Source organism: Ictalurus punctatus, chromosome 3, assembly GCF_001660625.3.
Source record: "Ictalurus punctatus breed USDA103 chromosome 3, Coco_2.0, whole genome shotgun sequence".
Classification (NCBI taxonomy): domain Eukaryota; kingdom Metazoa; phylum Chordata; class Actinopteri; order Siluriformes; family Ictaluridae; genus Ictalurus; species Ictalurus punctatus.
The window spans coordinates 8,231,250-8,248,790 of NC_030418.2; the positions used below are offsets into that span (position 1 = coordinate 8,231,250).

A 17,541-nucleotide genomic window follows, 5' to 3' on the forward strand; every position below is an offset into this window, starting at 1 on the left:
GCCCGAGGAGTCAACGTTTCAAATAGTTTTTGGACAAAACAGCCGTTGTGTTCTCTGGGCCAAAGAGGAAAAGGACCATCCAAGCTGTAATATATGTCAGGTCCAAAAGCCAGCATCTGTTATGGTATGGGGGTGTGTCAGTGCCCATGGCATGGGTGACTTGCACATTTGTGGGGGCACCATTAATGCAGAAAGATATGTACACATTTTGGAGTAAAATATGCTGGCATCCAGAGCAGGACAACGCCAATGTCACCTCATTTTATATAGGTTTTTGTGCACTCCAGCATATTGAAACATTTCAGTGATGTATGGTCAGAGGCACATATCCTCAAAGTTGACACTGCAGACTGGAGGCTTATCCATGGACTCCACAAGACCTCTGAAGGTGTGCTGTGGTATCTGGCACCAAGACGTTAGCAGAAGATCCTTTAAGTCCTGTAAATTACGAGATGGAGCTTCCATAAATGATTTGTCCAGCACAGCCCACAGTTGCTTGATCAGATTGAGAGCAGGGGAAATTGGAGGCCGAGTCAAAACCTTGAACTCTTTGTCATGTTCAATTGTACACTGTATAATGAAATTCTTACGCTGCATTCCTTCAGATAAACCATCAATACTGTACAGATTGTGTTAGAAAATGGTTGAAAATTATACTGTGGGGTGAGGTGTACGATATATTTATTCATAAAACTGTTACTGTACACTAGAAAAAGCAAAAATATGTGATAACAGTCCAGTTTATATTGCACTAAATGCACTACAGTCTTCATTACCTTTGTCTTACTTGTTTGTAATGCCCACTGGATCATAAGTTGGTTACTCAGTTGTTGTTGTTGTTTTGGTGTTTTTGTGTGTGTGGATGTTTTAGTCTTAAATATATGACTTATTTGAGTAATTTAAACACAACTTTAGCAGCTCTAGCAATATATTTCTGAACACCTTCTTGTGTATACATAAAGGAGGTACCATGTTGATATATTTGTTTATAATGTGGTATATTTGGGTAAAAAAAAAAAAAAAAAACCTTGAAAATATTAACCCATTCATGAAATAAAATTAACCCAGCGTTTTTGCAAAAAATGAAACCATTCTTTGGGTTGAAAAACAACCCATTTGCAGGGGTACAAATGAACAACCCAACTTGATTGGATAGTTTTGTTCTGCCCTGTATATACCCAGTGTCTTTTTTAGAGTGTTGACTCATTCCCAAAGTAATGGTGCCAATGGAAAGTCTTGTGGTTAAAATAAAACAAAAAAAAAAAGGATTGAAGAGCTTTAATGACCTTCAGTTCATACTTATGTTCTCCTTACGGATCATTGAGTCAATTTGTTTCAATCTGTTCGACTCGACTCACCAGGGGGAGCGCAATGCATTTCCTGTCCACACTCTACCGAAGTGCGCATCAGATCGCCCCTCTCTCTCTCTCTCTCTCTCTCTCTCTCGCTACCAACTTTTCAAATACTATTGTAACAGTACACCCGACGTCTTATACGCCTGTTTTTCCTTTAATGATTCACTTTGTCTGTAGAGGAGATATGGAAATGAACTAATTTAACTGTCCAGTGCGCGCTCGCACCTTTGTGCGTTACCCAGTCAAGAAAGGGTATCGATCGATAAAAACGGGAGACAAGCATACACAATGAGGACATCAATGCTTTTCGTCTTAATCTTAATGATGTGGCAGTGTGATTGTCTGCGTTTTGTATGTCCGGAGATGTGCCGGTGCGCCATCAAGACCATCAGCTGCAACAGCGCGACTGAAGCCACGGCACAGAAACAGCGCGGCGCATTCGGCAGACTGTAAGTGAAAACTATGGGGCGAATATTATGAAGACATATGCACTGGTGTGTCGTCAGTGAGACCGAGCTATCATCTCAGAGACATGAGCAATGGATCGGTTAAAATAATCGTTTCAGGATTAGAAAAAGTTGTAATTTATCCAGTTTGAACACAACACGTCTAGATGTTGGAGATGATGTTATCTTAAATGTCTAGTGTTCTATACAACATTGACCTATAAATTGTGACAACTTATTCAACTGAGATAAAATATTTTGGAACAAAACTTTGTTGAACGCAAGACTGAATTAATAAACCATACATACTGAACTGTAACTTAAAATAATAAAATGTTTCATTACACAAATGCAGTCTGGTAATTATCCCTAACATACTTTAGTGTATTACATATGCCATAAATATGCCAGGGGCTCAACCTGACCCACTCAGGTTTGATCTTTTCCTTTACAGAACAACTAGCTAATGTTGCTTCTTCTCAAACATCCCAGCTCATGTATAAGAGTACAAATTAAATTGCAGTTATCTAAGCAATGATCCTATTATTTTCATTATAGACATGATACACTTATCTGATCCAGACATTCTCACAGTAACTAAAGCTGACTCTCAGTAAATTTTGCTGATAGTGGTATGCTCTGCACGGCAACAAATATATCTTGAATATAGTCAAATTGATGTAGTGTTTTCTGTCATAAGATTAGAGTAATACAAATAGATCTCATGCAATGGAGGCTGAGACAGATGCAATTGCAGGTAGTGCAGCTTTAATGAGAGTTCAAGCAAACAAACCAAAACACTAGGCAAGTTCAATGTCAAAAGCAGGTTCTGGTAAGGCAATCAGCAAACTGGACTAGGCAAAAACACTAGAATTTCGCAAAACCAATGAGTTATTGTAGGGCCTTTATTGTCTGGGGCGTGGGCTAGTCGACGACAGCAGCCACCTTCGACTGGTCCATGGACACTCCCTCTGGGCTGATCACATAACCCAGGAATCAAATGGTGTGTTGGTGGAGTTAACACTTCTCCCCCTTCATGTACAGCAGGTGCTGCAGGAGGCGCTGAAGGCCCCGTTGGACATGTTTGAGTTGTTTATCTGACCATGATATTTGGGTGTTGTGAAGCTCCATCCACACGAGGCCCAGGATCACTGGATATTTGGGTGAAATGGTGGAGCACAGTGACACAAAGGGGGAGGGGCTGCATGCAGTGTGTGATTGTGCCTCCCTTGATGGGTCTCTTGTCGATAGCCTGGATTCTCAGTGGGTGTAGCAACAGGTGAGTGGGGATGTTGAGAAATGGCTCGCGGTGTCCTCATTAATGAAGTTCCCCACTGCCCCAGAGTCGATCAGCACTGTTAATACAGAAAGTACACCTGAGTGGTGTAACACAACAGGCATTGTAAAAGACTGGTGAGATAGGGACTGGAACGGATTCACCATTTGTGGCTGGACTGGTCCTGGAGCAATTGGGCAGTGCCCAGTGAGATAGTCTGGCTGGCCACAGTAGAAGCAGCGGTGTTCTCTATGGCACCTCTTCCTCTCTGCCTCACTGAGTCACGAACACCCCAGCTACATGGGGGGTGCTGACATGTGGAGAACCTTATTCAAAGCAGGGTGGCGACCGATTGTGGAGTACATGGTCGAGAAGGATGGCCAGATCAATGAACGATCAATCGAGAGTGAGCTGCCCATCCAGGCATGCCAGCTCTGCGAGGAGAAACTGGCTTAGGGAAAAAACAGAAATCGAGTAAGAGAAACAAAGTTAAACCACAATATCAATGACAGTGAAAAAAACGGGCTTGGTAGCATCAGAAAACCTAGATAACCTGAGCGTATATTCGCAACTGGTGTGTGAGTGAGAGTATCTTAAAAAGGGTGACTGTTAGTTTGTGTGTGTAATTGGAAACAGGTGTGCATAATCAAAAGTCCACTGAGAACGTGGTAGTTCAATTCAATTCAATTCAATTTTATTTGTATAGCGCTTTTTACAATAGACGTTGTCTCAACACGGTATACAGATATTAATGGTGCGAATTTATCCCAACGGAGCAAGTCACTGATCGGCGACGGTGGCAAGGAAAAACTCCCTAAAATGTTAAGAGGAAGAAACCTTGAGATGAACCAGACTCAGAAGGGAACCCATCCTCATCTGGGTAACAACAGATAGTGTAAAAAAGTTCATTATGGTTTTATGTGAAGTCTGTTTGGCCTTAGAAGCAACCGTAGTCCCAGCAATCTGGAATTGGAGTAGATGAGAGCTCCATCCAGAGGTAGGGCATCCGAAAGGGATCAGGCAGGTCCGGAGAGCAGAAAGAATCAGGATCTCTAGTATCTCCATAAAATCGTGTGTGGCTCGACAGAAGGAGAGAGGGAGAGAAAAAAATTATTAGGACTGTGCTTAGCATAACAGAAAGTCTAGTCAGGGTAGGCTTGAGTAAACAAATACATTTTAAGCCTAGACTTAAACACTGAGACTGTGTCTGAGTCCCGAACACTAATTGGAAGACTGTTCCACAACTGTGGGGCTCTATAAGAGAAAGCTCTTCCCCCTGCTGTCGTCTTCGCTATTCGAGGTACCGTCAAATAGCCTGAACCTTTTGATCTAAGTAGGCGTGGCGATCACAGAAAACCAAAAGTTTGCATAGATACTGTGGCGCGAGACCATTTAGTACTTTATAGGTTAATAATAGTATTTTATAATCAATGCAAGATTTCACTGGGAGCCAGTGCAGTGTTGATAAGATTGGGGTGATATGGTCATATCTTCTGGTTCTAGTTAGGACTCTAGCAGCTGCATTCTGGACTAACTGGAGTTGTTTATGCAGTAGTGGAGTGTGTTTAGCTGCATCTGAAATCGCGTACTAGCCTGCTACACAGTAGATGAAAAGCAGTATGCCAGAGTGGAAGTATGTCTGAATTCTCAGTAGGCGAGAAACAGTAGGTGAGAAATACCCGGATGGGTTAACCTGACATGACTTATTTTTCTTTAACTAATTTCAAGATTTGAATTTTCTTGTTCTGTTGGCAGAGAATTTTGCTTCTTTCTAGAAATAAATGCTTAAAATTAGCAAAAGTATCTGCCAATAGAACAAGACTGTTTTAAGCTTTAAATGAGTACAAATGTCTAGAAACAGGTTTAATCTTGTATTTTTATCTTATAATAGGAAATTCTAGATAAATTATGTCATTTTTTTGTAGTGTGGCAATATAACACATGTTCATACCATAGAATGATCAGTAATAATCAGTAGTAATTATAAATAAATAAATGTCTGATCTGACCTGATACTGATGCAGTGTGCCAGACCAGTATTCTTGTTTATGCAGTATTGGATTGGTGCATTCCTACTTCTAGTATGGTTAGATTGCTACTTGTAATTCCTCCCCAAGGGAAAAACTTTGCATTCTTGGACATAAATAACTTGGGACATGATCCATACAAATGTTCGCTTCTACCATAGAATAATGAATAAAATGGTCGGTTTATGAAAATATTATTACCTGATTTATGTTACCCAAGATTGGCCAAAATACTTTCCCATTCCTATACTGTCCAATTCCTATATTTACATCTTACCTTTGCTATGGCTCATCCTCTCCTATTGTTTTCTTATACATACAAATGCCAAAACATTCAAAAGAAAGACATCATGTACATGTTTGCGTGCTAGAACGTTAAAGAAAAGGTAAAGACATTTAAAAATATTTTGTTATAAAATAAAAGAGCCTCGAAAAGGCCCTTTCTTTTGAATAGAAATAGATGTGTGTGTGTGTGTGTGTGTGTGTGTGTGTGTGTGTGTGTGTGTGTGTGTGTGTGTAGTTTTAATAGTAGTAGTAGTAGTAGTAAAAAGATACTTTAGGAGGAACACAGTGAAACCTCATGAGCACTGAACAGTCCTTCATGTTAGTACTAGTCTTTCATGTTAGTGCTAGTGCTATGAGAACACAATCATCCCAGTAACACTGTTCAAAGGAGCTGTGTGTCATCTGGGTATCAGTTTCAGTGCAAGCTATTTTGATAGGGCTTCTTTTTCATGGGTGCCCTGAACAATAAGCTTACTGCAATGGCCAAAATATCAGCACACTATAGTGACATACAAGATGGACCTCGTATTACACACTGGAAAACTGGCCTCATCATTTCAACACATGATACCTTAAAAATGTAATAATGTTTTGAAACACTAATAATTATAGTAGGCTGATCAACTTTTAAAAAATTGTTTGTGCAGGTTATTTAGCTGAGTATTAATGTTTGACAAATATAATTACACAATGATGCTTATACTTATTTTTGCACTTAGCAGGTAATTGTAAAAAAACATAGTACCTGCTCATGAGCCTCCTTTTGTTGGGAGTCATTCAATAGGAAGAACAAAAACAACAAAGGGAATCCACTTATTAACTTTTTTTTTTTTTTTTTTTTTTTTTTTTAAATCTGTGGTTAAAAGTAACAGTATAGGTTTCATCCTTGCAGCCACCATACAAGATTGTGTCACTGGCCTGACAGTGGTTTGAAATTTGTCATAATGAGCAAGTTGGAGTTTGTTGATTTGCAGATTGGAGGTCCTTTGCAGCCATTATGGCTTTTATTTCCACAGAGTTATATTAATGACAGTAGCTAACATTTCTTGCTGTCAACTAGCTTGTCGATACAGCAACTCATGGAACCGTTACCATCCTCACACACCTTCTTAATTTGGCACATGTTGCGGGACGTGTTCACTTTTGGTTCTTGCTAGCTTTGAAATTCTATTTCAAGCCATTCTCTCCTTTTAGAAAAAGCCTTGTGTCTTATATATATATTTATATATATATATATATATATATATATATATATATATATATATATATATATATATATATATATATATATATATATATTGCTTGCCTCTTTTCCTTTTGAGGCGGAGCAGAAAGGGAGTTGTGGACATGTGTAAGAAAAAAATAGTATCTGGTGGAGAGAGGTCAAGTTGTTTTGCCAAAACTGAATACATCTCTGGCTGTCCTCAGGATCTAGCTTGTTAGTGATGTATGAAAGGTAGTGCCTGGTGAGAGTGAGGAATGTATGTGCTTCATGTCCTTGAGAGCTTTAAATCATCTCCTCTCTCTGATACACCCAAAACCTTGAGCCTTGATAAGAATCAGTCAAGGCCATCAGACAAATTAACGATACACATAAATGAGTACAACATGCAAAATTTTTAATGGGCGAATTTACCAAACAGCTCATATTCATTTCGTCATGCTGCCTTTTAACTGCAGACAACCTTGGAATTCGCTCCCTAGTGGCAGTCATATTGCATCTATACTGTCACCGGTTACAGAGCTCATCTGCAAAATTACCAGGTTATATAGTTCTGAAGACAGCTCTGCTACAATGGAAGAGTTGATGGTTTAACAACCTGTGGGGGTGGCACAGTAGAACAGTGGGTATTCTGAGCTTGGGTTAATGTCTGTGTGGCATTTCCACGTCCATATAGGTTTCCTCCATGTTCTCTAGTTTCCTTACATCTCACAAAGACATACTGGAAGGAAGATTGGCTACTCTAAAATTCCACCTACAGTCATATAAAAAAAATAAGTACAAAAAAAATTCCATGGAAATTGTTGGTTTTTTTTGACATATTTGGACAAGCAAACATTTGATCCTCTTTGAAACAGTGCCTATTAATAAAGATGATACACCTCTATCAAATGACATATAAAATTGACATTTTGTAGTAATTTTCACAATTTAAATGTACAAAAAACCAGATCAGTCACATGGAAAAAGTAAGTCCACCCCTACATTTATCACACCTTCAAATCCATAAAATTAGAATCAGGTGTACAAAATTGGGTGCCAGTGAGTAGAACCTGCTCAGGGAGTGCAGGTGGATCTGCTAGTAAGTTTTGCAACTGTTCAAGTCAAAGTACGTGCTTCTACAATCAGAAAGAGTTTGCACAAATTTGACCTGCATGAGAGGCATAGCAGGAAAAATCCTTTGCAAGACTACAGTTTGCCAATGAGCATAGGCAAAGACCAGGACTTTTGGAATAATATGCTCTGGAAGAATGAATCAAAGATAGAGTTGTTTGGCCACTGTAGCAGCAGACATGTTTGGTACAGACCAAAGACAACTTTTCAGGAGAAGAACCTTATACCAACTGTGAAGCACAGTGGTGGAAATGTTATGGTTTGGGGTTGCTTCACTTCCTCAGGGACTTGACAGCTTGCATTCATTGATTCAACTATGAATTCTCCATCATATCAAAGAGAGCTTGAGGATAATGTGAGGCTATCTGTGTGAAAGTTGAAGTTGAACCGAAAGTGGACCTTACAACAGGATAATCATCCTAAGCACACTAGCAAATCCACCAAGGAATGGCTCAAAAATAAGAAACAGAGGGTTATGGAATGGCGTAGTGAAAGCTCGGATTTGAACCTCATTGAAATGCTGTGGGGGGATTTGAAACGGGCAGCACATGCATGAAAACCCTCAAACATCTTGCAACTGAAAGAATATTGCATGGTAATGTGGTAAAAAATTCCAGCAAGCCTGGTGGACAATTATACAAAATGCCTACAAGAGGTTATTTCTGCTAAAGGGGGAAATACTAACATCTGAGGCCAAGGGTGTACTGTATAAATGATTGAAAGCTAATTTTCCTTAGTAGTTTTGTTCAAGTATATCAACTTTATTAATAGACACTTTTTCAAAGACGATCAAATGTTTGCTTGTCCAAATATGCCAACAATTTCCATGAGGTGTGCTTATTTTTTTCACATGACTGTAGATGTGAATGAGTATATGAATATGTGTGAATGGTACTCTGGGATGGACTTGCTTCCAATCCAGGTTATTCATCCTTGTGACGAATCAAGGACGGGTTCCCCCCCCAAAAAATACACACCCTCCCATCTGGTGGTCCTGGCCCCCTGGGCAAAATGTCCCCAGCAAAATTAGGAGGCTGAGCGGCATCCACAGTGGAGCAGGGAGGCAGAGGGACGTCCTCGACGAGGCAGGAAAGCAGAGCAACGTCCTCGGTGGAGCAGGAAAGCGGAACGACGTCCTCGGCGGAGCAGGAAAGCGGAGCGACGTCCTCGGCGGAGCAGGAAAGCGGAGCGAGGTCCTCGGCGGAGCAGGCAGGCAGAGCGACCTCCTCAGTCAAACAGGGAGGCGGAGCGGCATCCTCAGCGGTGCAGGCAAACAGAGCGGCGTACTCAGCGGTGCAGGAAGGCAGAACGACGACCTCAGCTGAACATGAAGGCAGAGCAACGTCCTCAGCTGAACATGAAGGCAGAGCGACGTCCTCAGCTGAACATGAAGGCAGAGCGACGTCCTCAGCTGAACATGAAGGCAGAGCGACGACCTCAGCTGGGCAGGAAAGCACAGCAGCATTGAGTGCGGGGTTGTTGAACAGAGGGGAGTACTTGGGTATGTCAGGACACGGAGCCACGTCTTCAGCCAACCCGGGTGACTGAGCTGGGTCCTCAGCTGAACCGAAAAGCTGAGCTTCGTCCTCAGACGAGCAGGGAGGCTGACTTTCGTTCTCCGCTGACTCTGCTTGCTGAACTAAATCCATAATAGGGGAGGGAGGGTGGGAGATGGTATTAGCCCGACCACAGACTCCCCCTCCTGTTGGAGTGGCGTAGTCCTCCGTGAACATGGGAGGTGAGTTGAAGGCCAGGTAATTCCTGGCAACCTGCTGCTTTCGTAGTGCTGCTTGGTACTCCTCCACCTCTTGGTGTAGCGTGGCGATGTACTCCACAATCAGCGGTGGCATCCTGACACCCCAGTTCTCCATCCTGGCAATCTGCTGCTTCCGATTGTAGGTCTTTCGTTCTGTCACAAATCAAGTATGGGTTCAGAAGCAATCACAGATATTCAAAAGTTTAATTTAAACAAACAAACAAACAAACAAACAAACAAACAAAGACACTGAATGAAACAAGACACTGAATGAAACAAAACACGGGAACATGGAACACGGTAGTCTAAGACAATGAAAGACAGAGAAACATTGCAAACAATGTCTATATATACACAAGTGTGCTCATTACCAAAACGTGAATCAGGTGCAGGTGTTCATGTGACATGTAGTGCAGTGCAGTGGGAACTGGGGTCCAGAGTTTCCTGATATATGACAATCCTCAGTAAGTGGAGAATGTATGATGTGCCAACAATGATGAAATAGAAAAATATCTGCAGCTGAATGCAAAGAAACATGGTCACTTCTGAGTGTACACATTTGTGTTGTGTATGTATGCTCATATAGCACATCAAATCTCTTTCCATCAAGAATTATGTATGGTATGGTAGGTTAAAATGTCTTCCTATTAGTGTTCGGGACTCAGACACAGTCTCAGTGTTTAAGTCTAAGCTTAAAACGTATTTGTTTACTCAAGCCTACCCTGACTAGATTCTGTTCTACTTTCTCCCTCTCTCCTTTCGCCGAGCCCCACACGAATTTATGGAGATACTAGAGATCCAGATCCTTTCTGCCTCTGGATGGAGCTCAAATCTTCTTTAATTCCAGACTGCTGGGACTACGGCTGCTCTTAACGCCATACAGACTTCATATAAATCCATAATGAACTTTTTCACAATATCTGTTGTTACCCAGATGAGGATGAGTTCCCTTCTGAGTCGGGTTCCTCTCAAGGTTTCTTCCTCTTAAAACATCTTAGGGAGTTTTTCCTTGCCACCGTCGCCACTCAGTGGCTTGCTCAGTTGGGATAAATTCACACCTTTAATATCTGTATACCGTGTTGATATTTCTGTAAAGCTGCTTTGAGACAATGTCTATTGTAAAAAGCGCTATACGAATAAAATTGAATTGAATTGAATTGAATTGAAAATGTCAGTGTAACTTCAATTAATTATTAACTGTGCCCAAAGCAAAAACACCACATGGGTAGTTTCTCTCAGAGAACAAAGAACACTCTCTATGCAATCAAAAGGGAGTCAAAGTGGTACTTATCAGACTACTCACAAGCTCCCTGTTAGAGTTTTGTCTAATTTGTGTTAACTTCCTCTCCCCTGGGGTTACAGGTACAGTTTGATCATGATTTCAAGTTATTAATGAAGTTTCGCATGTTCTCTCCATGTCTGTGTGGATTTCCTCCAGGTTCTCCAGTTTCCTCCAACTGTCCACATGCTGGTAGGTTAATTGACTACTTTAAATTGCCCATGGATGTGAGTGAGTAAGTGTGTGACTGCACATGTAGCACTGCAGTGGGCTAGCATGGATATACTCCGGACCCAATGAGACCCTGACAAGTGAGAGTGTATGAATGATTATCTTTCACCTGTTGCTTGCTTGGTGTATTTTTTTTTTTTTTTTTTTTGCTTTCTATTGATTGTCCATTCTTTATTTTACCTGCTTCCTCTGCTCTGTATTTCTACTATCACTAGTAAACAGACATTGACTTTTTATTTTTACATTTTTAAATATAAAGAAAATGTTTATGCTCATGCAATACCAATGTCTTTTTTCAGCATCTACATAAAACCTAACTGGAGTAAAATGAAGGAAGAAAACTACTTTAATGAGTGTGAACAGCACAAGTACTGTAATTGTATAAATACTTATCAGACTACTACCTATTGCTATTGTTTTGAGTAATTGTTCATTTACAAACAACACAACTTTAATTAGCAAATAGCGGAGTAAGTACTGAAAATGTTAGCTAAGTTGCAGTTGCTGGGGTAGGGGTTAGGTGTATGGTTTACCGAAGCTCAAATGAATGCAAATGAGTGCAGCCACTACTTTAGCACCATGTTAAATTTGGCCAATCAGACAAAGACTTCTTGAAGGGGAAGACTTGATTCATCATAACCAAAGCCATATAGATGTCATTGAATTATCCACAATCAATGAGAAGAATGAGACTGTGTGGCAGCATGCAGCATCACTTCTCCTTCTTGAGAAAGGGAGATGAGAAAGTGAATTATCATTTCACTTTTGTGCTACTCTATGGCTGTGCTGGTTTGAGACTGTGACTCCTGTTTTAGTCGCATTATCGACGTGTATTACAGACATGTAAACACCTTAATCACACTGTTAACGTTGTGTGGGAGTTTTCACTGCATTTTGCGACAGGACACACACACGGCAGCGCTCAACCGTTTTATGGCAAACAATTATTTGTTGTTTAATTGATTATTGTTGTCCATGTAAACGTACTGATTGAGTATCTCTCACAACCCCATTTTGTGGACATGACCCCTAGTTTAGAAAGCACTTGTCTTGAGAATGATGAATACACAGTGCATAGAAAAATATGAGCTTTAGTTTTGAACTATGCATCTATAAGGTGAACTGAGAGGTCCATGTCACACAGTACGTTTACATGGATAACAATAATCAAATAAAAATAATAATAACCCAATTAATAATAACCCAAAGACGATACTCTGATTAAGAAATTACCTTGTAAACAGCCATTTTTTATTACCTTAATCTGATTAGAGTCATACTTGAAGTAAACACAAATCGAATCAAGACATGTGAAGTATTCCTGCTTTAGTCGCATAATTCGACGTGCATTATGGACATGTACACACCTTAATCACACTATTAACGTCATGTGGGAGTTTTCACCGCATTTTGCGACAGGACACATACACACACAGCAGTGCTCAACCGTTTTACGGCAAAGAGAGCACGGCTGCGTCCAAAACCGCGTGCTTACTTACTATATAGTAGGTGAAATACATGTATCTCAGCTACTATATAGTAGGTAAGTACACGGTTTCAGACGCACCCGTGGCTTCAAGCAGTCGTCTATTTTCACGTACAGCATGACAAATAATTAACTGCACTTGAAGCTTTCGTAAAAATTTTAAATAAAAACACCCAAAACTGTATACGGTACCATAACGAAGACGAACTGTATGCTGATACGTGAAATTCTGGAGGGAACATCAGACAGCGTGGCGTGGTGACATAATGACGTGTACTGTTAGTCGATCTATGTTCTATAACATGTAAAACAGGAACATGAAAGGAATATTCTAAAAGCGACTCATGTAAACACGTTAATCACAAGATTGTCTTTGACAAAGAATAAGGTCAATAATTAGATTATTGCTGTCCATGTATACCACCTACAGATCTTCTGAAGGATATATTTATTATTATTTATTATTATTTATTATTTATTATTTATCAGAACATTATTTTTTTCAGATAAAGGAAGATATAGACTGATTGATTGAATAGAAAAAAAGATTTGGGCAAAAAACTGGTTAGGATTAAAACAAATAAAGAAACTTGAAGTATTGTCATCTTCACTGAATGTATTCTTCCACGTAAAGTAATGGGAAGACTACGCCACCTCTCCAGCTCAGCCCTCATTTCTTTTAACTGAAATTTATAATTGGCTTTGAACAAAGAAGAGAAAGATTGTGTCATATGTATTGCAAGATATTTAAAGCCCTTTTGAGAGAAACAAAAAGGCGGTGATTCTTATTGGATCCGCAAGGCTGAATTATTAATGGAACGCATTCACTTTTTTTTTTTTGAGATTTAAATTGTAATTCAAAAAAGTTCTAAACCGACCCAATAATAATATAATCATGGGACAACTAGTTATGGCATCACTAACAATACCCCCTTTTTTGATTCCTTGAAACAATGTGTTTGATTTCAGTGGTATTGAAAGAGGTTCATTGTGATCTTTGAGGGACCATGTGCATCTTTGATGAGTGCATCATGTTAATGGGAAATAGATTGAGAATAATTGGTCTGAATGGATGCCAAAGGTGAGTGGTATAGTAATTTAACACATAGATGTTGCTGAAACAATTTCTTTTAAAGCTACAAACAAATATGGCCAATTTCAATTTGCTTGAAATTCAATTAAATCAAAACCTTCTAGGCATCCAAAGAGATAATAATCTCTGGACTCAGAGAAGGTTCAGGCAAATACATTTACAGTGAGGGAAAAAAGTATTTTATCCCCTGCTGATTTTGTACGTTTGCCCTCTGACAAAGAAATGATCAGTCTATAATTTTAATGGTAGATTTATTTGAACAGTGAGAGACAGAATAACAAGAAGAAAATCCAGAAAAACGCATGTCAAAAATGTTATAAATTGATTTGCATTTTAATGAGGGAAATAAGTATTTGCCCCCCTCTCAGTCAGAAAGATTTCTGGCTCCCAGGTGTCTTTTATACAGGTAACGAGCAGAGATTAGGAGCACACTCTTAAAGGGAGTGCTCCTAATCTCAGCTTGTTACCTGTATAAAAGACACCTGTCCACAGAAGCAATCAATCAATCAGATTCCAAACTCTCCACCATGGCCAAGACCAAAGAGCTCTCCAAGGATGTCAGGGACAAGATTGTAGACCTGCACAAGTCTGGAATGGGCTACAAGACCATTGCCAAGCAGCTTGGTGAGAAGGTGACAACAGTTGATGCAATTATTCGCAAATGGAAGAAACACAAAAGAACTGTCAATCTCCCTCGGCCTGGGGCTCCATGCAAGATCTCACCTCGTGGAGTTGCAGTGATCATGAGAACAGTGAGGAATCAGCCCAGAACTACACGGGAGGATCTTGTCAATGATCTCAAGGCAGCTGGGACCATAGTCACCAAGAAAACAACTGGTAACACACTACGCCGTGAAGGACTGAAATCCTGCAGCGCCCGCAAGGTCCTCCTGCTCAAGAAAGCACATATACATGCCTGTCTGAAGTTTGCCAATGAACATCTGAATGATTCAGAGGACAACTGGGTGAAAGTGTTGTGGTCAGATGAGACCAAAATGGAGCTCTTTGGCATCAACTCAACTCGCCGTGTTTGGAAGAGGAGGAATGCTGCCTATGACCTCAAGAACACCATCCCCACCGTCAAACATGGAGGTGGAAACATTATGCTTTGGGGGTGTTTTTCTGATAAGGGGACAGGACAACTTCACCGCATCAAAGGGACGATGGACGGGGCCATGTACCGTCAAATCTTGGGTGAAAACCTCCTTCCCTCAGCCAGGGCATTGAAAATGGGTCGTGGATGGGTATTCCAGCATGACAATGACCCAAAGCACACGGCCAAGGCAACAAAGGAGTGGCTCATGAAGAAGCACATTAAGGTCCTGGAGTGGCCTAGCCAGTCTCCAGACCTTAATCCCATAGAAAATCTGTGGAGGGAGCTGAAGGTTCGAGTTGCCGAACGTCAGCCTCGAAACTTTAATGGCTTGGAGAAGATCTGCAAAGAGGAGTGGGACAAAATCCCTCCTGAGATGTGTGCAAACCTGGTGGCCAACTACAAGAAACGTCTGACCTCTGTGATTGCCAACAAGGGTTTTGCCACCAAGTACTAAGTCATGTTTTGCAGAGGGGTCAAATACTTATTTCCCTCATTAAAATGCAAATCAATTTATAACATTTTTGACATGCGTTTTTCTGGATTTTCTTCTTGTTATTCTGTCTCTCACTGTTCAAATAAATCTACCATTAAAATTAAAGACTGATCATTTCTTTGTCAGTGGGAAAACGTACAAAATCAGCAGGGGATCAAATACTTTTTTCCCCTCACTGTATGTACACATACATATACACATACAGATGTTAGCTAGTCTGTGAATATTAGAGCTAGATCTTAGCTAGAATTTTAGTGTCTGTGTTTAGAAGGGAAATAGGACGGTATGATCCACATTAAATCAGGTCCTTATTTTTTTGAGAAGGAGTGAAATGGATGCTTGTGAAAACGTTGGTGGCATGGAACCTGATTCCAAAGATTCTATAAACACCTCGAGAAGAATTGGCACAAGTTCTTCCCTAAATTTCTTATAAAACTCAAAAGGGCCTGGGGATGTACAACTCCTCATTGCCATGATGATCTTACTGATTTTTTTTTACAGCTCGAGTACATCTAAATATAAAGCTTCTACCTTATCTGACTGTAGAGTTGGAATGTCTAGATTATTTAAGAAATGTTCCATATCTGTTGTATCAGAAGGGAATTCTGAAGTATATTATGAAGGAATAAAAGTTTGTGAATATATTGTTAATTTCTTTTTTGGTTGCTTGTTAAAGTTTGCTTAGAGTCTCTTATCTGAGGAATAAGACGCAAAGCAGCTGGACATTTCAGCTGGTAAGCCAAAAAGCCGCCTTGATTTGTCTCCATGCTCATAGTAAAGACCATGCGTCTTAAATATTAATTGCTCTGCATGAGTTGTAAATAAGAGTAAATTTAGATTAAATTGAGATTAAAATAGTCTGTAAGTCAACTCTTTTTTTTTTTTTTTTTTAAGTAAGTAGGCTGTAGGCGCTTCAGAATATTGTCTATATAAATCTAGCATGGATTGTGACAGTGCTTGTAATTCCTTGTTACACTCTTTATTGGCATATTTTATAGCTTTGATAAAATCATGGACAGTTTTCTCATTTGACATGAGCTCATTTGGAAGACACCTTTCATGATTTCTGTGTCTCACATTTCAATTATAACAATAAATGTTGGCTCCCACTGTGTTGTGTTATATAGGAAAGAAACATTTCATATACTATGTGATTCGTAAATTTGGGACAAAAATAAACTCTTAAGAGAGGTCGGTTACTTCTGTATTTGAGTCAAGTGACAGTCCATATATATATATATATATATATATATATATATATATATATATATATATATAATAGTTTATCAGTTTTCAGCCAGAGATAAATTTAGCATTGGGTGCAGTCTAGCTATATTTCTGAGGTGAAAAAAGGATGCCTTCACAGTGCTCTGTGAAAAATCAAATGTGAGGCTGGTATCAAAAATTACTCCAAGGTTCCTCATTTTACTTTGGGTCTCTAGAACAGAGCCATCAACAAACAGACAGTGGAGCAGCTTTGCGAGATAAGAGCTTTATTGAAGAGAGGCAGGCAGAAAAATCCAAAATGTGAAACAATAGTGTGGTCAAAAACAGGCAATTGGTTAGGCGATCAGCAAACAGGCATAAACAAGGCTAAACAGTAATCGAGAAACAAAGATCAAAACCATGAAACAAAAGGACGAGGATCAAAGGCTTGGTATGTTACTGAATGCAAACGATACTTTGAGACGAACAAAGAGACACGAGGGGTTTATATACTAAACGCAATCAGGGGGATAACACAGAACAGCTGAAAACAATGATGAAACATAAGGGAAACAACCAATGATAATACAGGGGCAGAGACATGACATAAACCATAACAAAATACAAGTGTCAAAAGAAAACAAAGTCAATGTCGTTGAAAACCCAAAAGCGTGAGGTTGTGCTTCGGGTTTCAGAACACGTTGTGTGCTACAGCGCTAGTGCAAAAGGAAATCCCCCCTCTAAAGGGGCTACTCCCGGAGCGCCAGAAAAAACACTCCATCCCCCGGTGGTCCTGGCCCTCTGGGCAAAATGTCTTCACAGCCCCTCAGCTTCCGAGACAGGCATTGTCCCACAGATAGCAGGCTCCTCAAGGAGCTGAGGAGCAGGCATGAGGCTGAGGCAGATTCACGAGGGTTCCTAGGCAGCACCCATTCATGGGAAGCTGGATTGTCAGCTTGTGGAAAAGGAAGGCAGAGCAACATCCTCAGCGGAAGAGGAAGGCAGAGTGACGTCCGCAGCAGAACAGGCTGACAAAGCGACGTCCTCAGTGGAACAGGATGGCAGAGGGACGTCCTCAGCTGAGCAGGAAGCCAGAGCAATGTCCTCCGCAGCGTGGGAAAGCAGAGCGACATCCGTAGAGAAGCCTGGCCTAGTGACATCTGAGACAGAGTAGGGA

The 17,541-nt window shown here is 40.3% G+C and overlaps 1 protein-coding gene across 1 annotated transcript in view; it reads left to right on the forward strand.

Annotated features, from left to right (window-relative positions):
• Positions 1-1,281: 1,281 nt before the first annotated feature.
• Positions 1,282-17,541, forward strand: part of lhcgr (luteinizing hormone/choriogonadotropin receptor) — a 42,212-nt gene continuing 25,952 nt past the window's right edge. The window contains exon 1 of the mRNA XM_017463155.3: positions 1,282-1,804. Coding sequence (XP_017318644.1) covers positions 1,644-1,804 — 161 coding nt within the window. The 5' untranslated portion in view covers positions 1,282-1,643. The remainder of the gene's footprint in view (positions 1,805-17,541) is intronic.